At 43.1% G+C, this 17,405-nt stretch overlaps 2 protein-coding genes across 8 annotated transcripts in view; one reads left to right on the forward strand and one right to left on the reverse strand.

Moving 5' to 3' along the window:
* The window catches only part of Myo28B1 (Myosin 28B1), a 30,862-nt gene extending 25,025 nt beyond the window's left edge, over positions 1 to 5,837 (reverse strand). Inside the window, exon 1 of the mRNA XM_089256949.1 lies at positions 5,709 to 5,837. Within this exon, the coding sequence (XP_089113075.1) occupies positions 5,709 to 5,735 (27 nt within the window). The 5' untranslated portion in view covers positions 5,736 to 5,837. The remainder of the gene's footprint in view (positions 1 to 5,708) is intronic.
* Slob (Slowpoke binding protein) overlaps positions 1 to 17,405 on the forward strand; it is a 35,674-nt gene that overhangs the window by 4,365 nt on the left and 13,904 nt on the right. The window contains exons 1-5 of one of the 7 annotated variants that reach the window (XM_018098661.3): positions 8,218 to 8,292; positions 9,464 to 9,540; positions 14,963 to 15,525; positions 16,154 to 16,273; positions 16,820 to 16,987. In XM_018098661.3, coding sequence (XP_017954150.2) covers positions 9,535 to 9,540; positions 14,963 to 15,525; positions 16,154 to 16,273; positions 16,820 to 16,987 — 857 coding nt within the window. In that variant the 5' untranslated portion in view covers positions 8,218 to 8,292; positions 9,464 to 9,534. Of the gene's footprint in view, positions 1 to 8,208; positions 8,293 to 9,463; positions 9,541 to 13,940; positions 13,986 to 14,962; positions 15,526 to 16,153; positions 16,274 to 16,819; positions 16,988 to 17,405 lie in introns of those variants that run through there. The other 6 variants (XM_018098667.3, XM_018098663.3, XM_018098668.3 and 3 more) reach the window with 6 other exon arrangements.

Genomic DNA, 17,405 nt, shown 5'->3' on the forward strand with positions numbered 1-17,405 from the left:
GTCTGATCCGCACCAAAGGCAAACAAATTTATAATTTATGCAAACTTTAAATAGATTTCGACGAAACATATTCATGCAACCGATATGTGGTAATCAATATTTGCCAAATTTTCTAAATAAGTCTTATGTATGTGTGTTTAGGTGTGTGCGCATATAAATATATATATGTACATAAAGTATTTCAGATTAAACCTAATAATATAACACGGTTGCCTTTACTTTATTAATCTGACCTTTGGATACCATATGAACAGACAGAGAAGATCAAGAGAGACAGGTTGACCCCAATCAATTATTAATTTCAATTATATTAAACAAATTGGGCACAAAACCAATATACCCTATCCACATTTTATACCTGACTTTGTATGTGCTAGCAGCAAAATGAGGCTCTTGAGAGTAAATAAGTGGCATAGCAAATCAATTAAGCTGCACCTGAAGGCTTAAGCTATGCAAACTATCTGGGAGAATCACAACAATTGCAGAGTCAATGAAAATCTGTCAATTTGAATACCAAGTTGAATTGATTGCTTAGTCTATTTGGGGCATAAACTACATATTTGCGCATAATGAAGTAATTAAGTTCGACATACTGTTTACTCATGTCATCCACACTCGAATGCAATTAAATCAGTTTTTTGCAGTGTTTATTCATGGAATTTGTTGACTCTGGCTATTGACAACGCCAACTTCCGATTCCGAAACTGGAATATAAATTGCATTTCCGATGCACTTAATCGCAGATTTACAACTGTCTAAATGCTAATGCATACACATACACACGCACACACGCACACACAAGGCTGAATTTGTGCAATTATAAATTTAACACAGCATTGTAGCATTTCCCGTTCAACGCACGCAACAGCAATAACACTGGCCGACAAAATATACCGACAAAATATACTGATAAATACTGTTAAACAGGAAGAAAACTAGTTGTACTGTTAAGTGCAAACTTTTATACAAACTTACAACAGAATTTTAATGCTATGTTAAATACAAATATTATCATTGGAAAACTGTTGTACGAATATATAACAATTCTTATTCCAATCGCTCGTCTACCCTGAAATCGAATTTCTGTCTGAAATTCTGTTATACGTGTATATAAGGATTAAAGTTCTAATCACTCACTCGCTTACTCTGAAATCGAACTTCTGATTGATAAACTATTGTCAGATTTAGAGTTTACGGAATACATGCGCGATGTTGCACAGTGTTATCGCAATTGCTTGCTTCTGGGAGTCTCATTTAATTATTGGCTGGCAATCAAACTGACCACCGGGCAGGGGATGTTTAGAAGCCCGTTGGGTGCACCACAGTCGACTGGGTAAATATAACGCCAATCCACGCTGGCCAACAGCAGATGCGACTCCGCCGGCTGGGGTAGGTGCTGAAGGACATTATCAGTGGGTCCGTTGAATGGCTCTCTTGGCTGGCATCTGCGGTGTGATGACATTGTTGCGCTGTTTTCTCTGTTGCTTTGTTTTTGTGTGTTTATGCTGCTTTTGGCCTGTGGTGCGGCTTAACAGCTAATGGACTCAAATTGTCCTCGTAGTTCCGCTTTGCATATCCGCCCACTCTCTGAATCTGTCCTCTGCCTTTCGACTCCTGCCGGGTCAATCAGCGCTCAACGCTTCGAGGTTTACCTGGATTTTGTTTGGCTTTCTCTTAAATATCCAACCGCCAACAGGTCGTATACGTACTTTATAAACTTTGTTAATTTAATCTGTGAGCATCATTGCCGACGCGGTCATCTAAGAGAGAAATGTTGTAAAAATAGAGATGGGACCCGAACCGCAACCGCATCGGCCATCCCGTTTAGCTCTAATCTGCATATTCAGAGCCCCTCACGTTAAGCCAAGCCTCGTTAGCTGTCACAAAGGCAAACGGATTCAGGCAAAGCGCATTTGGAGCACACAGACACGCTGCAGAGATTGGCTGGATAACGGCGGAGGCGGAGGAGGAGGTGGAGGTGGAGGCTTAGATATAGATAAAAGTATCAGCTGACAGTTATCTGGCTGTGACCCACATACTCATGCTCGACAGGGCTAAAGCATTGGCTTGGCAATTGATGTACACACAGCGCTGACCCAGAGGTCTCTTGCCCCCACCCACACACTAACACCCACACACACAGACACTCACCAACATATACATATGCAAATCACTTTGGGTGATGTTGTAATATCTGGCATAATTACTTATACACACGATAATGGAACGGAATGCCCCGAGCCAGAAGCCAACGAATATTCATTTAAATAATCCCAAGCACAAGCTGCAGACGGAATTAACTTGGCTTTTGCTTTCCCTGCTGGCTAAGAGTGCGGACTCCAACGCTTGGACGCATTTAAATTGCATTTAATTTTGTATCTTAATTCCACTTTTTATGACTTTTGTTGGCATTTATTACCTAGCTCCTTTGCACCCGATCAGTTGCTGCTGCCCCCAGCTGAAGCATTTTCAGACCTTTTTCACTTTTACTGGCATATTTTACTGTGCTGTAAGTCTTAGTTATTTGAGTAGAGCGCGGATGAGAATACTCGTTGGAATTCAAGTCAAGTCCTTTCAATTGCAATATAAGTTAAATACTGATAATCATTTAAATAATATTTTTAAAGCTCGAACAGCGTCTTTTTCTTGCCCCTTAAAGTCAATATATTTCTTCTACCCTGCTGACCTCTATTATCTACATATAATAAATTGAATCGGGAACTGCTGAGGCACGCACAGCTGCAATGCTCAAGCGATAATTAATTATAATCTTGCATAATTTGTACTAATCACAAGCAGGCGATAGTGTTTGTCGTGCTGGGCATTACGATATGCATGTGTTTATTTAGAGAAAATTTGGACAATTTGCAAAGCTGCCGACACACGGGCATTCGAACCCAATATACGAACACTCTTCAACCTGATTCTCTATTCCAAAACAGAAAGGTATCATAGCGATAACGGTAAAGCCAGAGCTTGAATATATGTATATGGCAAGGCATTTGCATGGTCCAGCTGTCAGCAGCACGACATCTGCAACCAATCAGAAGTAATTAGAATTTCTGCAATTATTCAGAGTCCGTGCAATTTAGGCTGAGCATGATTGATGTCCCGGAATGCAGGGCCTGAATAGCTGACACATATAAAACAAAAGCGATGACATCTGTCAGCAGCCTCGTTGTCGCACATAAATAATCAATGCCAACAATTACGGACCAAATGCTCGCACAATTGACCATTGTGTTAGCTGAGCTCAGTATATGGATAGACGTCATCTGTCTTCCTCTTACCTACCACCTCTGACTATTTTTAGTTAGAGATTGAGAGAGAGATAGATAGATAGGAGGAGGAGGAGGTGGAGGGGGAAAGTGCCTGCAGCTTCGCTAATTAACTGACGGGAAATGTGTTCTAACCGTCAGCCGGATCCGAGTAATTAATCTTTTTACCGGCCTCCGTGCCTGGGTGAAGAGGAAGGGAACTAGGCGCGCATTTTGATGCGAATTTAGCCGGCTTCCTGGGCCGCTAGCGGCACTGCCATCGCCATCGCCATCGTCATCGCCAGCGCCAGCTCTAGCTGGCCGAAATGTGTGTCAGGGACGGCGAGGCGGATATCAAGTCCTTGATAAACAGCGCTTGCAAATTAAATACAAATATATGTGACGATGTGACAGCTCGAATCAAAAGCAAAATTTAAAAATAAAAATAAAGCCCAAGCTGAAACTGAGCCTGAGACTGAAACTGGAGCACGCTTCCTCGCACACCCAACCGAGCAGTTGGCAAACAGAGCCTCGGAGCAGAGCAAACAGCTGCCAACTGCGGACTGTACGAAGTATGGAAAATATTTTGTTACTATCTAGTTTCGGCTACACTGTAAACAATTTTAGTTGTTTGGTGGCAAACTCACCGATTTTATTGCATCTCGTGGGGGAGCATCACAACTTTTCAATTTTGGCAACAACGAAAATAAGAGAAAATAACACGAAATCAGCAAATGGAACGGGCCGAGTGGAGGACTCACTGAAATATTGTCTGCCTGTCTGTTTGTTTGTTTTTTTTTTTTTTTGCCGTGTCATAAAATAATAAAAATGTGTGAGGCACGCGCACACATTGCGAACTCAAAGCGATTTCTGCGGAATTCAATTTCGTGGGTTGCAAAAGCGAAAAAAAGACGGCGAAAAGAAAGTAAGTAAATCCAACCATAACAAAGCCACAACGAATAGCGTCAACAAGGACATGAGGCGCCAGCAAACTGCCAGCCGCAGCACATGCGAGGCAGGGCGTGGCGTGGCGGGGCGGGAGACGAGTGGCCGCTGACTAAGGCCGCTGACAGGCAAAGCTGACATTTTAATGAAAATAAATTTGATCAACACTCTGCTGGCTGCCCGTGTGTCGCGAGAGCTGCTCGATGGCGATATCTGTGCCGCCAGCTCTTCCGCTCGTATTATTTATTGTTTGTGGCAAATAGCAAATCAAATCGAACATAAATATTACTTATTTTCTATGAACCCAGCAAAAAGAGAGCTGAGCTTACTTTCAATCAACTGCAGCCAGCTTGTGGCTTGTGGCCTGTGGCCTGTGGCTCGTGGCTCTTGAATTGTGGATTGTGTGGAAAGGCCACACGAGCCTTTGGTCCGCTTCAAAAAGGTTTCCACTTGAAGCTTTAAGGTTCGACGCGGCCTTCGTTTCACTGGTTGCATTGTGCAATATGTTGAAAGCCGCCTTACCAATACCATTACAAGTGCGAGGAGAAAGAACGGGGCAGCCCCGACTGCATGATACTCGGCCAGCTAGCTGAGCCAGAGAATATATGTGAAGCAGTGCTCTGCACAATGCGCCAATATACTCTCCTTGCTTGCCCACTTTGTGAATATGCATAAAAATATATGCATATATAGAAATAAAAGCCCCAAAAGCTCGTGGCTAGCAGCTGCCGTTGCGGAGCCTCTTCAATTTACGAGCTCACATATTATACATACACATACATATATGTATATATATATACATATATATCGACACAAACAAAGCGCACTGCCCGCCGGACGATGGTCAATGGTTGGTTGGTTGGTCGGTTGGTTGGCTGATGAGACACAGGATGGTTACCACCTGCACTTCCGTTGCTGCTGCTGTTGGTATTGCCATTACCTGTGCCTGGGCTCCACTGTACGGCTCCCGTGCTCTGTGCTTTTATTACGTCCGGCAGCTGTTGCGGACAACGTGACGGTACCGTGGCCGAGCCGGAGTCAGAGTCGAATTCGAAGCGCCGAGTGTCACGGCTGCGTCATAGCGACGGATTCCGTGCCCACATCCGTGGCAGGTCGACGTGATTAGCACCTGGCCGTTACCGGTGGGCCCCACAATAAACTGGCATTTCAAATCGTCGCTTTTACGGGATGTGCTCGGCAGTTATCACTACAAATTCGGGTCACTCGGGCCACAGCTGGCCAGCCTATTCGTCACGCCCACTCGTCCAAGCATTGACCTGCTCCACAGTCGAGCTAATGCCCCTGCCTGTGTTACCCGATAGGTGTTTTTGTGTTTCATTCACTTGTTCAATCAATTTCACTGATTGTCAATTCATGATTTCAATAATCTCTTCGATTTGCCCTTCGTATATCCAATTACAATTTGTATATATATATATATATGTATGTGCTCTTGTGCATGTGTGTGTGTGTGTGTGACGCTTGAGTTTAATAGAATTTACATACTTTTTTAAGGCAACTGCCGGCGTCCATTTTCCGTGCAGACTTGTGCGGAACTGAGAAGCGGCCGAGACTTGTTTATTTCATTTGCATTTGCATTTACATTTACATTTCACGTTCACATTTCAGCCTGGCTCTGCTTCTGGCCATTTCTCTTTGCCACAGCCATCGGCGTTGCCATTCGCTTTCCTCTTTTTTCGAAAATGTTGCTGCCGGAAGTGTGTAAACTTGAATTTCCCCTTGATTCAGAATCAAAGCTCAATACTCGCACTCGACTGTGCTGGAGACTTCCCTTGAGGGTCAACTATTATTATATTATACATATGCATTCATACACACATACATGCATACATACATATGACCCTAGTTGCATTCGTGAGAATCGCATAGAGAGGCAGTTGCTTGCACTAATTACTTAACTTCTGAATTACTAGGTCTATATTCCGTTAAGGGAATACGCATATGCAAATTAGTGTTAAGGCACATCAAAGAGTGAAGGTTAAGCTTGATGGAATGTTAAACGAAACGTGTTTCATTTGAATGTTGGTTCGTGAATTGCCCACATCAACTCAGTCTTAGCCGCCGTTGGCATTATTAAATGGGCCTCTTAGGGTGCACTTAACTCAATTTCAATGAATGTCGCAGCCCTAATAAAGCACAATTAATGCCACATTGAATGAGCGCACATCAAGACGGCGTTAATTCATATAATTAACTAATTGTTTAAACGTAATGTGGCGCTAACAGTACACGGAATTCAGCAGTTTGTTACGACAACGACAAAAAACTTTCAGCCACACACAAATTGTGGGAAGCGAGGCACGAACGAAACACGCAACCAAATGTATGCCACACACACACACACACACACACATACACAAAAGTATAGCCATCAAAATATATGTTTGAGGCAGACGAAGGCAAAGCTGCTTCAGCTGGCAGCGGGACAAATCACGCTGACTGGCTCAACATGACAGCCAGCTGATGATAAATGAACGCACACACTCACAGTTTCGGTCGGTCAGCTGCACTTGCCAGTTGCCACTTACCACTTGCCAGTTGCCACTTGCCACAGAGTCGATTTTCGAGCAGACGTGCGGCTTACGCTGCGTATTAGTAATATACTTGGTGTGCCAAGCAGTTCAGTTTATGTCTGCGTGTGTGTGTGTGTGTGTGTCTGTTGTCTCTGTGTGTGTCTGTGTGTGTATGTCATATTATTGACATTTTTATTAGGCCACTTTTCGCTCATAAAGCAAACTTGTTAATTCGCGCCATATGCTTTTCACACGCCCCGCCCACTCGCTGTGGGCCACCGCCTGCTCGTCGATCCATTATGCTTGGCTGTGAATAACGGCTTATAACTTGATGCAAATGGCCACCTGGGGAATGGTATGCGCCTGCCCTGCTCCTGGTCTGGTGGTTGTTAATTCGTTGTTTTTGCCATCGACTCGTGCGCCGTTTGCTGTCAATTCAAATGCCGCTGCTGGTTGTCAATTGCTTTGAGTTTACATGAAATTGGATTGTTAATTTGACCTTTATATACACACACATACATATATATATTTGCCCAAGGAAGGGAAATGGAATTAAGTAAATTCGAGTTCATTTTGACATCTCTGCACACATCTGGCTGTGCAGAGTCGGGGCGAGCGAGCTGATTGACAGCCTGAATGGCTGTCGTGTTCCAGCGAAGCGTCAACGTGTCCACTGCTCAAAAGTTCAAAGTTCAGGCGCGTGCCGGCACTCGCACTCGATGCGCCGGGACACGGAACCGAGAGAAGGTCTACATGACTGGCATTTCAGAGACTAAATCAACAGTTTGCCATTTGCTCAGCTGGCAGCCCACGTGTTGTGTGCAAATGCCAAACAGCAAGCTGAAACCATTTCAGTAAATCAAAAATTCAACAACTTCCCCCACAGCCCCGGCAGTTCCTCCTCCTCCGCTCGGCCTGTCAGGCCGGGCCAGCTCTGCTCAGCTATGCTATGATAATTTCCCAGTCAGAGCGCACTGAAGAACTCTATTGAGTAAGTGCTCGTAAATCACAATCTCCCATGGCCACGCCCACGCCCACGCCCACTCTCCATCCAGCCAGCATCTTGCTTACTTCGATGTTTTCGCTCAGCTGGACGTCGTCGTCAGCCCCCGCAGGGTCGTCTCGAATTAAGTGCTCTTGAAATATGATGAAGGAAGCTAATCTGTCGGCTCATTCAATCAATGGCAGCCCGAGCTCACACTTTGCCAATTGTATTCGGTCAAACAAAGCAATGAAGTCTAATGAGTCGAACAAGTGCGTAGGCCCGGCAGCTTGGCCTAAACTAATTTGGCTACATAAGAGGGACTTCCTGGGAATCCTCTTACCCAACAACTATGCAGAGCTACGAGCACAAAAGTTTTTCAAATTCAATTAAAAAGCCCTGCAAGTGCCCCTATTTAAAACCAAACCATTTGATGAGCAAATTATTCGTAATCTAATCAGCGTTTATCTCTTCCCAATTCCCATTCCAGCCGACCCACTGTGACGTGCATAAATGAAAGGAACGTGCGATGCAACTGAATCCAAGCAAACATACTGAATCGCACTACTGGATTGTAAGTATCGTAACTTCAACAGACTTGAACTCTCCTCTCGAAAAACACATATACAATAGATTCCATACAGTCTAGGTACATGCATGTATGCGAGAGTAGCCTGAAATATTTGCGAACTCACAAAAATATGGGTTGAGCTAAGGCTCTTCTGCTGTTAGACAAATCTTGTCTCATAATACTTTGAAAGTAAATAACCTTCTCGTCTTATTTTATCTTCTTTTAATTGAAATTTATTGTAAAACAGAGGATTGTCCGCCCGGCTCCAGTCTTTCCTAATTCCTTTGCCAAAGTGAAAATGCAGCCCACAGCAATAAAAAGGCTGACGTCTCCTCCTGCCCGTGCACCAGCTCCTGCTCCTCCCTCGTCGTTTAGCGTGCCACATCCCTTCACACATTCATTTAGCTTGGCAGCCTGCCATTTTCAGATGAACTTAGACCAGCAAAATGGCAGAGACAATGGCAGCCGACGATAGGATTTTATTGTGCTGAAATTGTTGGAAAATCACAAATTGCCGAGTAACATGCTGCCAAGTGCCAGACCGCCATTATGGTTTCATTTACTGCATTTCTCATGCACATGCGTCGCACTCCGCACGGAAATTTCAGCCAAAGCTGAGCGCTCTCAAAGGGCAATGCACTTAATTAACTGCTCCAAACTTTCTGTGCGAACTTATCACAGTAACAGGGAGAAAGAGAGGCAGACAGAGGGAGAGAGAGATTTTAATCTCGGCCTGTGCGGAACTTCAATTAATAAATCATCCGACTTGGGCAACGTGAATCGACGGCTTTATACTGATTTTTATGGCCATGTCACACATTGACCCAGAAATCCAATGCATTTGACATCTTCGTCTGCCAAATTGATGATCTGACCAAACCAGACCAAACATGGCCCAGCCTCAAAGGTCGACGCGAGAGATAGCTTTAAATGTCGTGAATGATTGAAACCTTTTCCAGCTAATCCCTCTATCGGCTCCCCATTGTTAGCAGATCTTTAGAGAACCCGTAACTGGGCCATCAAAGTGTCAAGTGACCAAACTGACATTTGACCTTTGACATCCATTAAATTAGGATAAGATTCAAAAAAGTGTTTTTCATTAACCATATTCAATTCACTTCTAGCGTATTCTACGAAAACCATTTATCATTCGAATACCTTTTCTTTCTTTCAGACCCTATTTTGGTGTGCCTTGGGAGGTTTGATATTAGGTGGAATCGTTGTCATTTCATACTGGATAAGACGATGCAGGTATGTAGACGTCTCTGGTCCATCTATTTCTACAGTCCATTTAAAATGTGAATCCTCAACGAGCTTGCAACAAAAACAGATGAGACTTATCCAATTAGGTAGGCCAAGCAACCCATTCGACGCATTTTTACGGCCCGCCACAGCTAAACGGTTGTTGGTCTTTCAGATATGATTATATTGTAGCACTAAGCCATGCAGCACGTGACTGTCAAAGAGCCAAGTGCAAACGGGCAGACAACGTGCAGGCGGGTGGCGGGTGACGGGTGGAAGAGGGAGGTCTATGAATACGACGTTGCAGTCCACGTGGCATTCAAAGACAGCCAAGATATGAGTGAGCTCTCGGATGGGCTGACTGGGCGGTGGGGACTGGAGAGGGGATGTCGACATTAGAAAGACAAAGGCTGAACAGAGAAAGCCAACTGAATAATTCAAGTCGGCAATTGGACTGCCTGCGAAACAATTAAGTTAATGATACAAGGTCACTGGAAGTGGGCACAGGGCGCAGCCCTCTTTCAAAAAATGAAAATGAAAATGAAAATGAACACGAGAAAGAAAACAACGAGCAAGCAACTGGCCGAGCAAGAATGACGCAGTTGACATTCAAGGCGTGCGAGGCGGGGTGGGCGGGGCAGGACGAGCGGTGTATGGTGACCACTAAGAGCGACGCCGAGGGGCCTATTACGATAGTTGGCGCCAGTTCGTCCCTACACTACACAACATAACGCTACACTACATACACTACACAGCATACACATACAAATATACATCAAATTTTATTAACGGACAAACGCACAAACGGACAACGGGCAGCGGGCAACTGGCATCGGGCATGCCTTAGTGTGTTGCGTGCGTGTTGGTGTGTTGCGTGTGTGCTCTTGATTCCCATCGGCTGACTTTTATGTCGATTCGGTTTGTAAGTGTCTTCCACACGAAGTGAAAGGCCAAGCGCGGCGTTTACATATATACAAATATCCACTGTTGTGTATGTAAAAACTTTTCCAATTTCCATATGGAGCACACACAGAGAGCTAGCGAGAGGGAGAGAGAAAGGAAACAGCAAAACAGAAAACAAACAAACTGAAATATTTGCATACAAACGAATGTCCTGCGACCAAAATGCGAGCATGTGTGGCTATATAGCTATGGCTATGGCTGTGACTATGGCTGTGGCTGTGGCTGTGGCGGCTATATCGGCGGAGTCGTGGCCAAGCCGAGGGTCAACAGAGGTAAACAGTCGTTGAGCGGGTCATGATTAATGTGTCACGAGCGAGTTTCATTGCCACCCACAACTTGTCCATAGACAAAGCACAGTGGGCAAAAATGACACGAAAGGCGCAGACACGAGTTCTACAGAATATTTCTCTCCTTCGAGAACAGAAGAAATAAAATGAGGAAAGCAAAACTCAAATGAAGCAGAGTCACTTTCACTTTAATGTAAGCCTCGACCACGCCGAACTTTTGACTAATTAATGTATTCCTAATGCCAGTTGAGTCAAACTTTTCTGATTGTTTATCTGGGTGACTCCCACTCTATCGCCACGATCGATCAAAGCAATTAAAACGGTTTTACCCCACTATGAAAAGTGTCATGATATATGGGACATCATTAGACCATCGTCAAAGAGCAGGCCAAGTTCAAGTGCTCAACCAGGAGGGGGCACGAACTGGAATGGGAATGGGAATGGAAAGAGCAAGAGCGAGACCGAGGCCGAGAGCAATAGCAATAGCGAGAGCAGCAACATGAGTCGCTTGGAAATTGTCATAAAAATTAAAAATCAATTTTTATAATCCAGTTAGAAGGGGCCGACGGCACGGGCCAATACCAAAGCAAAGAAACCAGCGGAGGCAACGTTACCTTGTTCTGATATGAGGCACGCAAACATATCGTACACACACATACACTCGTACACTCTTAGTAGTTGTAGTCAGGCAGCTAGACACACACCGAGCGGACTGGAATAAAGAATTTTTCATACTTTTGCGCTTTAACCGAAACGATGTTCGAAATTTAGCTTCATTAACAGACGACCCGACGAGCCGCGTGGCCGCGTTTTTGTTAAGCTCCGGTTGAATTTTCACGTGTTCGTGTTTATAGAGCGACAAACTGTAGACCGTAGACAGAAGACTGAAGACGACGCCACGTTCAGCAAAGTAGAGTGAAACCAAGAAGTTAGCCTCGATACTCGCGCTGCTCTCCCGTCCGACAATGACAGCTTCTACACTGATGCGATCCTCCGACGCGCAGTTCTGAGCGGGCCGAGTATTCAGAGGACGCGCAGGTGCTAATTTTGATGTGTCGAGTGTTTCTCTATTAAGCCAAATTGCGTTCGCAGCTAATCACCGCCCGGGCAAATGAGAATTTGCCAGCCCTTGCCCACAGCACGACCCACTATCGTTAAATTTGATGTGCAATTGAATTTTTGGCCTTTCGCTGGCTGCCAGAAGTTGGCTTCAAGTTTAAATAATGCAAAGTGTTTGAGAAGCTGAGAGGAATGCGCAACTGTGTGAAACAATCTCAACTGAATGATAGATAAGTTGCAGCCCCTCTTGGTAGAGTGGAGTGGAGGGGAATCAGGAAACTCTGACAGTTTTGCCTAAAAGAGAAATCCAACTTTAGCCCAAGTCCAATGCGAAGTTAACACGTCTTTCCGTTAGCCAGTGAATGTATATTTCTATATATACAAATGGCTGTCATTAGGTAAACAAAGCACCTGCACAGACAGCTTTATCGGGCATAAGAGCTCTCGCTATTTTCGAACCTCGATGTGTGACTAAGGCCAACAGTTTCTTAATGCCGCTAAGCTCTGCCATGCCAAGGGGGCATTAGGCCCGCCGATGTTCGATAGTAAATAATTGTAAATAATTCGCATTCTTCGTGCACAATCGGGCAGCTCCCGCGGCTGACGGGAAGCCAGCGTATTATGATATATAAAACGCTCGTTAATTTTCCATTTCCCGCCGCGCGGCCCGCGAATCGCGTTTTTCTTTGCGCTTCTTTTTTTTTGTTGTTGCCATTTCGTGCCAGAAGCAAATTGACAATTTAATTTGGAATAGTACAACGAAGTGACAGGATAATGCAATAATCGTAATGGCTATAAGCTCGTATATCTTGACACAGACTTTGACTTTGACTCCCCCAGCCAAGCAATATGAGCAATTACAACAATATGCAGAGGGTGGGGATGGCAAACAGAAATTGATTTCAAAATTTGCCTACCCTTTCTCTCTCTCTCTCTCTCTCTCTCGCCTCTTCCCACTTGACCTCATGGCAAGACAAGAGCTGGCACTAAGACGGGCCAAAAGAAGGCACACAAGAAAATCAATAGGCCTCAAAAAAGCCAGCAAAGGCAGTGCAATTGTCGAGCACTTCGCACGCCTGATTAGATAGGCCGTATACATATACAGTGCAGCAGAGGGCGGGTGTGTGGTGTGAATGTTTTGTTTTTGAAAGGGAATACGATTAAATCAACTGGCAAGAACAACAACAACAACGTAAATAAAATGTAAAGCGTAAAATTAGAATTAGACAATTAGACAAATGGCGAAGAATGCCTCGGGCCAAGACACGTGCAAGGCACATGTCGTGGGGTCATGCCAAGGGCCGTTTTGGGCCATATAGAGCTCAATGTCACACACACACACGCACACGCACACATTCTGGTCAGGGTGGGTGCGGTAAGCGGGGCGTATGATTTATTTAAACGTCCATTAAAAGTTCCTGTCACTGTGTTGCCGTTGCCGTTGCCGTTGGCTTTACTGTTACCGTTACTGTTGCAATAGTTGCTGCAATTATTTCTGTTGCTGTGGCTTTTCACTACGAAGGATTTTTGACCGTGTTACCATGGCATTCAGCGAAAGCCCCACAGTTTTAGCCAAATGTTTTGCTTTTAGCTGCAAATGCGCGTACATTTCACACGTCATCCTCCCGACCTGAGCTAAACAATTGCTGTATGCATGAGAGTGTGTGCGAGAGTGTGTGTGTAGGTGTCGATATATGTGTATGTGAACAGTTAGTTACATGTGGGCAAACAAATACATAAAATGCTATTCTGCCAGCCTAAGTACTCTTTGCATAAAGCTGACTTGAAGATCAACTGATCGAAGCAGAAAGTCTCTTTCCCATCTACTCAAAAATTACTTTAACATTAACTTGACTGTAAGCTGCACAGAGAGTAAATGCTTACAGAAGACCCCCCAAATCTATTTCCACTAGGTAGTTGTCAGATTTCGCGAATATTTATACGAGCAGAGCTCAAGTCTCCCACATTTCAAGTATCTTACTTGTAATAACTAATGCCCAGAGTGAAACTTGCCCAATTCTCTATATTAATTTATGCAATCAACCGAAACTGCTTTCAATATATAATCTATATAACATTGTAATCGAACTGCAGATATAGGCATCGTGCATTGGACTATTGCAAACTTTGTTGCTTGAGCGATCGGTAGGTAAATTCGCAGTTTGCTTGAAGCCAAAACGCCAAATGCCAAAGCCAAAATTGCAATATTCAAACAAAACTTTAATCTAGTCGAGCAAACCACAAAAGTGCATCAAATCGAACAAATGTCTTCAACAATTTTTATTTTCATCGCAAAAATTCACAAAAAATAATTCAATAATTTAGCAATTGGCTGTGTTTTCACACTACACTACACAGATTTAGTTCCACACGCAAATTCTAGCAATCGACTCGCTTTTTTTATACAAACAAATATCTATTTATGCAAATGCGCAACAAAACCAATATTGGCTGCAAATAATTAGTTTAGTTGATACAAATTTACGATTCTCGCATGTTATTATTATTTGTCTTCTTCTTTATTTTTATGGCTTTACAAAATTGTGCAAATCTGAACATTTTTGTTTTAGTTGCCGAAATGCAGTTTTTGGTTTTAAATGGCGTGAACAAGCGGAAGGCCTTGTCAATGCTTATTGTGATTGTCATGTTCCCATAGTTGAACGCAAGCAAAAGTATATTTCGTTTACGACAAACACTTCACACACACTCTCACACTCACACACACAAGCAGACCTAATCAATTGCAGTGCAATTGAACTGTGCTAAATGTGACGTCAAATAGATGGAGCGACACCTCGAATGCAAATGCAAATGCCAAATGCAGAAATCTTTGATTTTCTTAACGCTTAACTCAGTTTCGTTGTTTCGTAAATTCCCTTTTGTTGCTGTGTTTTTTATTGTAAGAAGTTTGAGAGAACTTATTTATTAAACTGTTATTGCATATGTCTTTCCATTTCTTTTCGCAACTCAACCTTTCGTTCCAAACTACCAACAACAACAACAATAACAACAATAACATCTACAACAACAACAACTACTACTACTACAAAACAAAACAAACAACAACCACACACAATTTGTTATCGATTATCGATTTGTGCATCCATCCTTGTCGATAATAGGACACTTGCAGCGAAACCGTCGCGCCGCCAGCGCTCCAAAGCCAGGAGCAGGAGCTCATCATCAGCTGCCACCGGCAACAGCAACAACAGCAGCACCGCCAGCAGCTACAGCAGCTACAGCAGCTACAGCAGCAGCAGCACTACCAGCACCCGAAGCCCGTACAGCCCGCAGTACAGAAAGTCTTCACCCGATCACAATCATCGACGTCGTCGTCGACGCATGCTGCAGTGCATCAACTGAAGCAGCAGCAGTCCCTGCCCAATCCACTGCCCCAATTGCAGCCAAACGGCGAGCAGCACCAGCACTCGCATCCGCACCACCACCACAACCACAACCACCAAACGCACGCCTCCAAGTCTGTCTCCATTCTCGTCTACAAGACGCTGAACACGGTCTTCAAGAGCAGCCGCAAGATCATCGTGCGCGTCTGTGAAGTAGCCAGCGCCAAGAAGTCCTTCACCATGTTCAAATTCAACAAAGCTGCGCAGCAGCAGCGGCTCGATAATCGCGCCAGCGCCGTAACGGGACACGATCCGTTCGTCAGGCCGCCGGTGCCGGAAAAGTGAGTTTCCCCAAAGCCAAGAGACCAAAACCCCAATCTAAAAAAATCATTCCTTAAAAGAATAAGAATAATTCAACTAAAACAAGTGTCGCAAAGGCAAAAGTCAAAACTTTGCTTGGACTCAATCCTTAAATATAATCTTATTTGAATTTAAAGTCAAGTAATTTAAGTACTTTTAATTATTAAATTAAAGAAAGAACAGGAATGAAATTTAGAATATATTCAGAATTTTCTACATATAAATATAAACAGCATTGCATTAGCTAGCACCGTTTTTTATAGCCCAATGGGCTATCATATTTTTTCAAGCTCTATTTTTCTCAATTTTTATTAGTTTAGATAATAGTTTAATATTTAATAATAGTTTAATTTTCCCCTCAAGATTCTATACCCGTTTTTCGTCATGAATGATGCCCAATACCTAGCTGATTCAAATTTTTTTCTCCTCGAAATTATGGCAAAAGCTCAGACAGCTTAAGTCCCTATCGAAAGATCCTCAGTTAAAATAAGTTTGTTCCTCAGTTTCTTTGCTTTTCCGACACTTAACAATATATGAAAAAAAAAAAAGAAAAGAACAACCGTTTTTGTTCACATTTCACACATCATATCGAACTCGAATCGCTTTTAGGAAAGTAAAACACATTATGAAGAAGCTGCACAAGGCGAACGGACTGAAGCGCTCCAATTCGGCAATTGAGTTCGATGTCTCAGCGCTGACAGCTGCCAATCGACGACAGATCTACAGTAGGTGAGTACGCCAACTGACCACAGGCACTGTCCCAGATCACATACGAGTCAAACACACACACAACTAGAGCAGAGTCCACAATTTCTTAAGATGGGACGTGTGCACAGCTGTTCGCAAAAACAAAAAGAAAAATGAAAAAAATGTACGCCACACAGTAAATGCACAGGTTTCTCATCAATGTTAACTATACTAGCTTTAGTTTATATAGTCTATAACGAAGCTTCTTCAAACTCTAAACACAATTATGAATGAAAGAAAGGGAAAGAAAATATATTTCAATTTTAATTTTGTTTTATGTTTATTTTCCAACTCTGGGAAATACCTGATTTCTCATATTTGTGTTTATATTCCTAGTTTTAGCTTATAATCTACATTGAAGCTTATTCAAAATCCAAATTGACTATTTAATACACAACTATTACAAAGGAGTAAAACAATATCAAAATCCAACTCACATTTATTGCATATTTTTGTTTCGAAACGTTTGGCTTACATTTGCTCAAAATTCTTTCTGGTACGTTATTTTTCGCGTGCTTCTATTTGCAGCAACCGGTCGGCCAGCTCGGAGCAAGATAACTCAGATCAATCCGAGCACTCGGAGAAATCGCCACTGGTTAGCGCGAGGTTAGACAATCTTGCTAGGCTCTTTTTTAGCAAATCGATGCCAGCGGAAACCGGAAGTAGAGATACTATAGATTCAGTACTAACAACCAGGTTGCATATTCTATTTATATGTACTATATTATTTCTAACTCCCCTCCCAACCAACCAACTAACCAACAACAACAACTAATTTCCAACCAAAAAGAGACTCAAAACTAAACTCAACTCAACTCATTGTATCTACATACTATACGACATACTAATACTCTATATATATATATAACATACAATTGGCATATTTCGCTTACAATTTTCTTTTCGTTTCTCTTATCGTTTGCTCTTTTGGCGATTTATTCTTCTTCAAATATTTCAAGTGCATTTGCTTTAGTTTCAATTTCTATTTCGATTTCAATTTCGATTTCGATTCTATTTCTCGTTCTTGTTCTCGTTCAGTTTATCTTTTTTGTTATGATCGCTTTTTGTTGTTGTAGCTGAAGCACTTTGCATGCTAAATAATTAGCGGCTAATG

The sequence above is a fragment of the Drosophila navojoa genome, chromosome 3 (genome assembly GCF_054131105.1).
Source record: "Drosophila navojoa isolate 15081-1374.11 chromosome 3, UAZ_NAV_1.0, whole genome shotgun sequence".
In the NCBI taxonomy this organism is placed as follows: Eukaryota; Metazoa; Arthropoda; class Insecta; order Diptera; family Drosophilidae; genus Drosophila; species Drosophila navojoa.